Source organism: Protobothrops mucrosquamatus, unplaced genomic scaffold (assembly GCF_001527695.2).
Source record: "Protobothrops mucrosquamatus isolate PMUCROS unplaced genomic scaffold, P.Mucros_1.0 scaffold_253, whole genome shotgun sequence".
NCBI classification, from domain to species: Eukaryota; Metazoa; Chordata; class Lepidosauria; order Squamata; family Viperidae; genus Protobothrops; species Protobothrops mucrosquamatus.
The window spans coordinates 610,622-621,260 of NW_015386329.1; the positions used below are offsets into that span (position 1 = coordinate 610,622).

The window sequence follows — 10,639 nt, forward strand, 5'->3', positions numbered from 1 at the left end:
GGGAACTCAACTCCTACCTCGGGCAGCTCACCTATCCCCCTAAGCCCAGGGGAAAGGTATCAGGCCGTTTGACAGCTGATGCAGGCTGTCAAAACGGCTTTTACGCAGAAACAGGCGGGAGCAGCAAACAGCTGCGTCCAGCGAAGTCGCCTGCCACTGGAAGTCCCGATACAAATATTTTTTTACCCTGGGAAGAAAAGATGAAATACTCGCAGTCTTTCTTTTTTCTCCTTCAGTAGCCTCCCTTCCCTTCATGCCTTGACTTAGATTGCATCATGTAAGCCTTCATTTATTAATCTTCAAGAATAGGGTTGCTTAGGACTCACAGTTTTTTTGGTTGGAGAGAACAATATTGTGTATGTTTTGGCATCACTTTGGATTATTAGAAAAGCAGAACCAGTTTAGAAATAAAATATAGAAATCAGCATATTCCCTAACATAGAAGGCTATTTTTCTTTTGTCTTTGGTAATAAAGTTAGTAGTATTTTGAAATGTTGCCATTATAATGTGTTTCATATCAGCCTACTTAACTTTTTATTGATTTGTGAGAGTTAATATGTTGGAGAATAATGTATGTTCTTACCAAAAGGTCTTGCAGATTCTTGGCTTATGCAATTACTTAGAGAAACATACCCTTGTATCTGTGATCACCATCTGGTAGTAACATTCCTAAATCTTCCTCTTCCCTGCCTTTTTTGCTAGGAGAATTGGTGCCACTGTTTTCCCCGCTCTGACATTTTTTCCTTCAGATGTGAGTTCAGGCCCAGAGGGTCCCCAACCAAAGGAGGAGATCATTACTGAATGACTCTTAATTCTCCCTCGTGCTTTTAACGGCACATGTTAATAAATTATAGTTTGCAAAGTTTACCATGTTGATCATTCTGTTTATCAATTAAACATTTCTTGGAAGTGTAGTTAGATCTTTCTGATTTGGCTTTTTGGTTTTATGTAGTCTCTACTATGGAAGATTGTAAGGAGCAAGAAGCTGTGATGGACAACAATGTTACTCTGGTGCCTTTTGAAAGACCTGCTGTTATAGAGAAGCTGACAAGCAACATGGGAAAGCGTAAAAGCTCCACCCCACAGAAGTTTGTGGGTAAGCTTCAGATGAGCACTTTTGTTGTGTGTAGCAAAAAGGGTAGCCTATGATTAAATCCTAAACTTTTGAATGCTCTCATTGGCAATTTCAGTATGGGCGTAAATCAGTTGGGGGAGGGGGAGATGAGGTAAACCAAGAAGGTCTAGAATTTAAAATGGCCATAGCACCAATACTGTGGAATATAATTTGTAGCCCCCATGAACTGGTGAATATCAATCATTCACTTTTTAAATAAAAAGGCATGATTTTAGATCATAGGAGTATGTGCAAACTTGAAAATCTGGTGGTAAAAAAGTATGACAGATTGTTCTGAGTAGAACATTTGTTCACATTATATTAGAAGGGATTTCTTTAAATTAGCATTAATATTTAACACTCTTACTCTACCCTCTGCTATGTTATACAATGCTATTTAAAACAGTCATACTGTTGAAAGAATATTTTTCTTTAGTCTGCCTAAACCACAATAGAAGTATTCTAACCTAAGTATTATTGGGCTTGCCTTGTAAATATTGGTTTCTCTTATTACAAAATCAGGATGTGGGAAGTGAGTACATGGACAAGACATGAGGTACAGCACATAATTTTGTATGCCCTATGAGGGATTTGAAGCAGTCGGGGAACAAAAAGGAAATCCAGCTGAATGAATTGAACCCATATTGGAAAATAAATGAAAAACCTGGCAGGGTAGCTGAATGTTTAAATTCTCAGGGGCCAAAAAAAAAAAAAAGGAAATAAAGCAAGCCAAGATTCTCTGAAGCTCAGATGAAGAGTCCTGGGTGAGGCTGCTCAGTTGTGAAGGACCTCGCAGGCTTAGGGCTTGGAGTTTCTCCACTTGGGCCCTGGGCTTGCTGTAGGAATCCCTCATCCCACCTGAGACCCTGGATATAGGTAAGGTAACTAATGAGTTTTGGATGGTTGTAAGCAATCCCAGCATTCACTTGAAGGCTTTGTATCGGCCCTAGTGATCAAAAGAGCTCCTGGGTGACCAGTAAAATAAATAAAAACATGGCAGCTCCAATTGGCTGCTTTTCACAAAAAGGGTTACCTTGCAGAAAGAGTTACATTTCATAAGAAATGTAAACATGTTCAGCCTGATCCTGTTAAATCGTATTGGACTCTGATTTTAACACTAATGGCATGTAATAAATCAATATATTGGCAGTAATCTCCATCATTAATGAATATTTATTCTACATTGTTTACCAAAGCTTTACTTTGATTGAAGAATAAATTAACCTGTTATGATGGTTTAGATTTGTATTTTCTGGATTCAGGTTGTTTTGGTAGAAGCTTCAGCTATTCCCACCTGTGCCGGCAGAATAAGATCAGAAACACAAAAAAATGAGGATAAAATCCATCATATTATTTCTTAGAAAAATGGGGAAATAATGTATATTATAAAAATAAATAACAACAGAACAAAGTTGCTTCATTTGCAATAGTTAAAATAGTTAAAATAGTTAAAACATTTGCACAATGCAATAATTATGAAAATATGTGTTTCCTTTTCAGAAATTATGCATGAATATATTTATCTTGGCAATGTATGCCTAATCACATATTAAATTTTATAACATCTGTAAAGAAAGCTAATTCTATTCTGTGTAGAAAGGATGATAATTTGAGCAAAGATCAATAGTTCTACCTTTTCAGAAAAAAGAATTGTACTCTAGTATAGAGAAAGCTGAAACACGATGTACACTATGTCTTTCGGATCTAGAGTTTGATTTTTACTCTCAGATGAAACTAAGACAGTATTGTAATCTTACAGTTGAAATTTAAAGAAAGGGAGTAAAAATGTCATGCTTCAGAGAAAAGCTAAAACAAAATAAAAATAAAACCTTAGATTCAAAATATAATCCCCTAGAATCTGAGAAAATAAAATAATTCTTCACTCAGTGTCATAATAACTATTGTAAGTGAATAAATACTGTATACATTTCTTCAGATCACGTATTAAAATTAACTATAGCTTTATCCATATTTATATTTTATAGTTAAATATTTAGAGGCAAATGAAGAATTAGCTATGTAAACATATTTCTTACCAAAATGCCAGTGAGATATTGGGAATCTATCAGGTTTTAATTATAAATTAGTTTTAAATGATCTGTCTCCAGTCTCAGATGCGCAAGAGATACTGTGTGATGGAGGTTCTGACCTGGTGCCTTAGTGTTGATAGAGAGAAACAGAGTTAGACTAAACCCTACGAAGGCTGTGGATTTGTGTCCAGTGATGGTCTATATTTGACTTTTGGTGAGGTAGTGCTTTCCCAGGCAGAGCTGACCCACATCTTGGGGGTCCTGAACTCCTGGATCCTGTTTGAACAGCAAGTAGAGGTTCTGGCCATCAGCAGTAGTTGTGGACTTTCTTTAATTTACTTTAAATTGCTCAAGGCCTTGGCATTTAACAGCTGAATTACTGTAGTACAGTCTACATGGGGCTGCCTTGAAGACCATTCAAAAGCTTCATTAATGCACTATGCAGTTTTTCAGGGAGTTATGGGTGAGTGTCCTGAGCTTCACCTCTTTAATTGCATTACTACAGGAATTGCAGTGGCTGCCAATTAGCCTCTGGATACAATTCAAGCTCTTTGTGGCTTAGACCTTAGGTATTGCCATGATCGTTTTCTCCATGTTGAATCAGTGTCTCCAATAAGATGGAAGAGTGGGCTTGCTAAGGATTCAGGGATCTCAGATTCAACCCTTCTTAGTGAGAAATCCTCTTCTTTGGAACATCTTGTCCCCAGATATCCAGACTGCATGTTTCTATCTATTTCTCCCCATTCTATAATATTTGCATTTTTCACATGCTCTGAGACCCTTTAAAAAAACAGAATAAAATATTGTCATCTTATGCGACCCGGGAGCTGTGCCTTCTCTGATTGCCCTCTGATTCTGTGTGTGCCTTCTCTCTTGCCCTCTGGAATAGCCATCCACCAATGGGCCCAACCCTTTAGAAAAGATATCCAGACCACAGCATCCTTATTATACTTCTATAGAGCTGTAGAAACATGGCTCTTTAGAAAGGTATTTTGAGGTATGTAAGATCAAGCTATCCCAACTAAAAGCTGTAAACGTCTGAAAGTCTTTGCAAATGGAGGGGCATATAATTTGTAGTCATAAATAAATAAGATCACAGAAAAATCAATAGGGCAATACTGTACATATTTTCTAAAATATTTTTTTTCTTTTTGTACATACAAAACAAAATATATGGCAGGTAAGATATGTAAGGCATATCATACATATATAATCACACAGCATATATTGATTTTTTGCAAAAGTAATTAAATCTTGACCATTCAAAATAATATTAATCAGTCTTTCCATTACATCAATGGGGTGTCAGTTCATAATCATGAAATGAGCAGTCATCTATAATCTAAGACTATAAATCATTCAATCGTTGAATGATTATCTTCTTTGCAATTGCCAATTTATGAAACCACCATAATTCTTTGTAGAATTGTATACCATTGGAAAAAGTAAGCAGGCAAATCCATTCCAATTGCTCTTTAATCAAGTTTATATGAAAATATGCAAAATAATGTCCTTGTGTAATTTGTTATGTGATTGACTACAAATGTTATTGAATAAATATATAAAAAGTTTAATGTCCTTTTTTCCCAATATTAAAGAATTACAGAGTATGATTATGAAATCACATGAAAACAGAACTATGCACTATTACAGAGAAAAACCATAAAACAAAATAATCAAGCTGCATTGATTAGAGGAAGGATTCTAGGTGCAATTCAAGGTGTTCATTGTCATCTATAAAGCTATGTGTGGTTTAGGGGCTTGATTTTATAGGGCTGCATGTTTCTATCTATTTCTCCCCATTCTATAATATTTGCATTTTTCACATGCTCTGAGACCCTTTAAAAAAACAAAATAAAATATTGTCATCTTATGCGACCCGGGAACTGTGCATTCTCTCTGATTCTGTGTGTGCCTTCTCTCTTGCCCTCTGGAATAGCCATCCACCAATGGGCCCAACCCTTTAGAAAAGATTTTAAAATGTGGGTTTTCTAGCAGGCCTTGTATATTATGTTTAATGTTATGATGTTTTCAATCTTTTGAATTTCCACAATGCAGGGTTTTTTTCTTTTCATTGCTCTTACTTTATTTTGTATTACTTGTAGAATTAGGCAACCTTACAAACTGAATCAATCAATCAATAACAATGAGCCTCAGATCTCCAGCTGATGTCCTATGGCAGGGGTGTCAAACTGCCGGCCCCTGGGCCGGACGCGTCATCCAGAAGCTGCACCCACCCCATTGCCGGCAATGGCAAAACCGTCCTGATACGTTACGCGATACATCACGTGACATCGCGGGTTTGACATGTCTGTCCTATAGTAACTTCTTATATCTTATTAGTTTTTTTAATCATTTTTTTTGTTATGAAAAGCATTCCTTTTTGATTTGTTAAAAGCAGTCCCTAACTTCTCACATAGAAGCTAAACAACAGGAAGAAGAGAATTTGGAACAAAAATTTCCTAATACCACTTCTGGTAGCAATCCTTTAAATAGAAACAGAATTACTGAAATACTGCACTTCCAGTTCCTTAATCACAAGGCTGGTCCAGGGACTGGATTTTCAGTAATATTCCTCCCATTTTTCACTTAGAAAAGAATATTAGGGTAACCAAGGCTGTTATCAGTGATGCACTGATAAATGAAATTTGCCTAGATAATAAACTGCTTCAATTGTAGCTAGCCAATTAATTACATTGTCCCCAAAAAGAGAATTTGCAAGTGGATTGTCATTGTTCAAGACTTAGTGTCCATGCAGAACCTCTTAAAGAGAGGTTACACCACTACATGTTTCATACTGGAAGACATATCCCCACCTTATAAGGCATTAATTCCTTTCCAGTCCCACCAGTTTGAGTCTTCATGCTAGGTACTGCCGGTCATGATAAGCAAAGATTCATAGAACAAGTAATCACCCTAACCATTACAAGCAATTTAACTAATTCACAGATTTCACCAAGAGTCTTGAGAACTGGCTGGTATACAAAGACATGTAAATAAATAAGTAATTACAGTAGGTGACAATTTCAAATTCTGACAGCTATAATCTCTATAGATCCTGCAATAACTATGGCATCTAAATTGCCATGGATGATGAACATTTTAATTCTCCAATTATAGCATGGTGTTTTATTAACCAATGGGTAAGCACTTAAAAATGGGCCTGAACAAGCTTTATACCTTTTTCACAACACTATTACCAGCACAGGAAGGTAACCTGTAACCAGAAGAATACAATTTACTTTGTCTCCATTTTAGCTGAATACAGTCTTATTTCATTGTTCAGAATGCATGAAAAACTACGGAGTATTCTAAGTGGAATTTAGAATCAGAGATGGGTGCTCTGAAGTGATACTTTTAATCAATAGCCCCTCTCATCTCACCATTCAATTATGTGACTGTGGTCTAAAGGGAATTGTCAGCTAAATCGCCTGGAAAATCACTCAGGGCCAACAAGAATCCTTGGATTTTATAAATCTCTGGAAGCAGATGATCGTAATAGGTGCCAGTCATTGCCAGCTCATATCTTACTAGAGAGTATCCATCAGTGACAAATAAGTGGTCTTCTCTCCATCAGTCCACAATAACCCCAAACCAAATTGAGAAAATGAACTGTACTATATATAATATGTTAGCTCTATAATTGGTATATATGGTCCCACAGTTGTCAGAATATTTATAATATCCTGAGTTGGACTTGAAGGAGTTAGTTAGCATAGGTTACTGAAATCCCCTATCTTCAATCCCCTATCATCTTCGATCCTAGACTGATTCTGCCAAAACAAATGAGGATACAAGTAGAGAATAAGCAATAAATCTCTATATTCTGTATACAACTTGTAGTGATTAGCAGAAAAATATATGTGCATTTATGCATGTGGTGTATGTTTTGGATTGTTCTAAATGTTTTTTTTAATGACTGAAGTCTTACAACCTCTTCCTCCTCCTTCTCAGACCTATGCTGTTGTTACATTGAGTATTTCTTTAAGATAGTACAAAATCAGACTTTGCTTCTCCTTCAGTCATGCGTACTTCATCCAAGATCATATCAGGGTTGAGTGTTATTCTAGTATTATGAGAGTGAAGGTCAGCATGCCCTCCAAAAGTCACCTATAGGAGAAAAGGAAAAGTTCCATCTGGTTCCTCTGTTGATGCAATCCTTTTACTATCTCGTTCTTTCCCCTCTTCTAACCTTCTTTAAGGCTTCTTAAGGCCTAAACTTCAAACTTTCTTCCTTGATTTCTTGATTTGCTCAGATAGTCAGGACATTTGGGCATATACAGACAAATTCAAATGATCCAAAATGACTGAGCTCAGTTCTGAAATTGGTAATATAAGGATGTTACCTTGAATGAACAATCTGCACTGAAGATGGGAAGAAGCCTGATTTGTGAGGCACACATTTTTCACTTCTGATCAGTGGTGGGAATCAGCCAGTTCGCACCACTGGTAACTAATCTTTTGTTGCCCAGGCCCAGAATGGACTTCTGGAAGTGGCATCCACACAGAGAACCGGTTGTTCACATATTTGAACCCCACGACTGCTTCTGATGTATAATATTTTTGAAAAAACTGATTCTAATAAATTGTGTCATCTGTGAATACATAATGTCAATATTGTTTTATATGGTTTATTCTCAAATGATCAACATTTGCATCAACATTTTAGAAACTATAATAGGATGTCTCATTTTTCTTCATTTTAGTTGCTTCAATGCTTGAGGGCTCCATATCTTATGGAGCCCTTTTATGTTTCACCTAACGTATTTTAAAAGAAAGATACATTATTGTTATCTCTTTCCATATGTAAACTTTGTGTTCCTGTATTATTTGAAAATAACAATCCAATTATGTCACTGTTTAGAAATATTATAAATCAGCATGTATATATTTTTGATGTTTGGAAAGTAGTATGTATTTTATTCTAATATGTAAATCTGAAGTGAGAACACATCATCAAAACAAAATGAATTGAATTGACACAAATTAATGGAATTTTCCAGTTTATGGAGATCCTATGGATTGTAAAATATAAAAGTTAAATAAATCACGGAATTTTAAAATGAAAATCAAAGATAATGGTTTGATTATATTTGTATTCCATTGTTGCTAATTTAGCAAATACTTCAGATTCTGCCAAGAGTCCCTTGCACAATTACTGGTTGGTAAATCCCATGGAATATAGTTTCTTTTTGAGTAAACATTTCTGGGATATATTTTTTTTAAAGCGAAATTTTATGTATCAGTTTCTACCAATGGATTTGCATTGTTGATCTATCATTTCTTATCTCATTAGTGGTATTTTTTTTCCTTCTTACTGTTGTTCTCATGTAGGTGAAAAGCTCGTGAGATATGGTTATCCAGATATTCATTTTGATCCAAGCTTACCATATGAGAGAGATGCTGAGCTGATGCAAACTCACATGATGGACCAAGCAATCAACAATGCAATCTCTTACCTTGGGGCAGAGGGACTTCATCCATTTGTGCAGCACACTCCAAGCACAATTGCTGATGTGGCACCTGTCATAAGTTCAGCTTATGCTCAGGTGTACAACCCTAACAGGATAGAAAGACCAGTAAGCAGAGGAACCACTGACAGCAATGAAAATAATGTGGATGGCCCTCTCTCCCTCATCAGACCAAAGAGTCATCCCCAAGAAAGAGAGGCGTCACCTAGCAATAGCTGCCTCGATTCCTCTGACTCGGAGAGCAGCCACGAAGACCACCAGTCCTTTCAAGGAAACCTTGCCTTAAATCCCAAACGAAAGCAAAGCCCAGCTTACATGAAGGATGACTCCAAGGCTTTGGAGGTCAGTAAAGTATCAAAGGGCTCTTTAAAGGATATCTATAAGGTCTTCAATGGAGAAGGAGAGCAGATAAGGGCATTTAAGTGTGAACACTGTCGAATTCTTTTCCTAGACCATGTCATGTACACCATTCATATGGGGTGTCATGGCTATCGGGACCCCCTAGAATGCAACATTTGTGGATACCGGAGTCAGGACCGATATGAGTTCTCTTCCCACATTGTCCGAGGAGAACATACATTCCACTAAGCCTTCTTTTCCAAAGGAGACACTGAAGTAGAAAAACAAATACTGCACATGAAGAAATACTGCACTTGCAAGCCCACTTTTCCTCAAATGTTGACACAGCTCTTTTTATTGGTTCTCTTCCTTGCAGCTATTTTTAATTATTGTTATTTTTGTGGTTGCTGTTTTGGGATCCAGTCTCACCTTACTACCAGTGGTGAGGTGAGAAGGAAGGAAAGGAGGGACCAGAGAGTAGTTTGGCTTATTGTTTTTATTACGAAAATGGATGTTGCCCTTTCTTAGTGGAAAGTGAAAGGGAGTTCATTTCTGTCACAATTTTCATATAGCTTTTCACATGCTTAACTCAGCAAGGTGCTCTGACATCTTAGCAAATTGCCATTTGGGGGGAGAATAATAATTTCAAAAGAATAAAGCCCTTTTAAATCTGTAGCTAAAGTTTTGTTCAGGATGGGGGATGAAATTCTTATTTTGCAAACATTCTAGCAAAAGGGGTGTGCTTAGGGGCAGGGAGAGGTTTCACTTAAAACTAACAATTATTCTGTAGATTTAGGAGCACCGATAAATATCAAGGTTTGCTCGGAAGTTATTTCCTGAGGTGAGGTTCTTTCTTATAAGGTATTGGTTGTATGGAATGTAAATGAATTGTTTATATCTAAATACTAAATCACATAACTGAGATTTGATTTTTCATGGGATGTGACATCCTCCAGGAAATCTGAAAACATAAAATGTTATTTTACTTATCCCAATATGCACTTTTAAAAAAGAATGAAAACTAATTGCTAGGATGCTTTTATGTCATTCATTTACCAGCTTCCTATAGGTCTGCCTATTTTTTTAAAGTTCTTTAGGTATTAACTATTGGAGTCTGGGTATATTTACTCAAAAATAAGCTTCACTTAGTTCAGAAGGAGTTTATTTCCTAGTAAACATTCTTAGTTTAAAAATACAGATATGAATATTTATCTAGCAGGTTTTGCTGCTTTAGAATCTCAAATATGCTCATTACAAATGCATTTGAACATTAAATACTTATACTTTTCATTTTATTTTTTGTAGTATGAAGCATTAAGAAACTGAATAAACTAAGATTTCAGTTAGGAAATTTGTATCCTGAAACAGCGGGTTAGAGCTGCCCTAATGACTGAAGCAGCTTACAAATTGATAACTAATTTAACTATATAAGGATATGCAGACACTGTAAGAGCTACTTTACTATTGCCACCTTTTTGATACACACATAAGGAAAGAAATATATATATTGTGCAAAAGTATCTCTCCCCAACACATATTTAAAACTGCAGCATGCAGAACCATATGCACACAGACACAGATTACACACACACACGTTTAGTCCTTTCTTGTTTCTCAGCTGTAATTCCCAGGCATCTCTCATCACGTTTGCCATTGTGGGTCAGACCCATTTGGAAACCACCAGT

The 10,639-nt window shown here is 36.3% G+C and overlaps 1 protein-coding gene across 1 annotated transcript in view; it reads left to right on the forward strand.

The window, feature by feature from the left end:
* IKZF2 (IKAROS family zinc finger 2) overlaps positions 1 to 9,334 on the forward strand; it is a 49,457-nt gene extending 40,123 nt beyond the window's left edge. Inside the window, exons 4-5 of the mRNA XM_029287156.1 lie at positions 953 to 1,096; positions 8,479 to 9,334. Of these exons, the coding sequence (XP_029142989.1) occupies positions 953 to 1,096; positions 8,479 to 9,203 (869 nt within the window). The 3' untranslated portion in view covers positions 9,204 to 9,334. The remainder of the gene's footprint in view (positions 1 to 952; positions 1,097 to 8,478) is intronic.
* Positions 9,335 to 10,639: the final 1,305 nt, after the last annotated feature.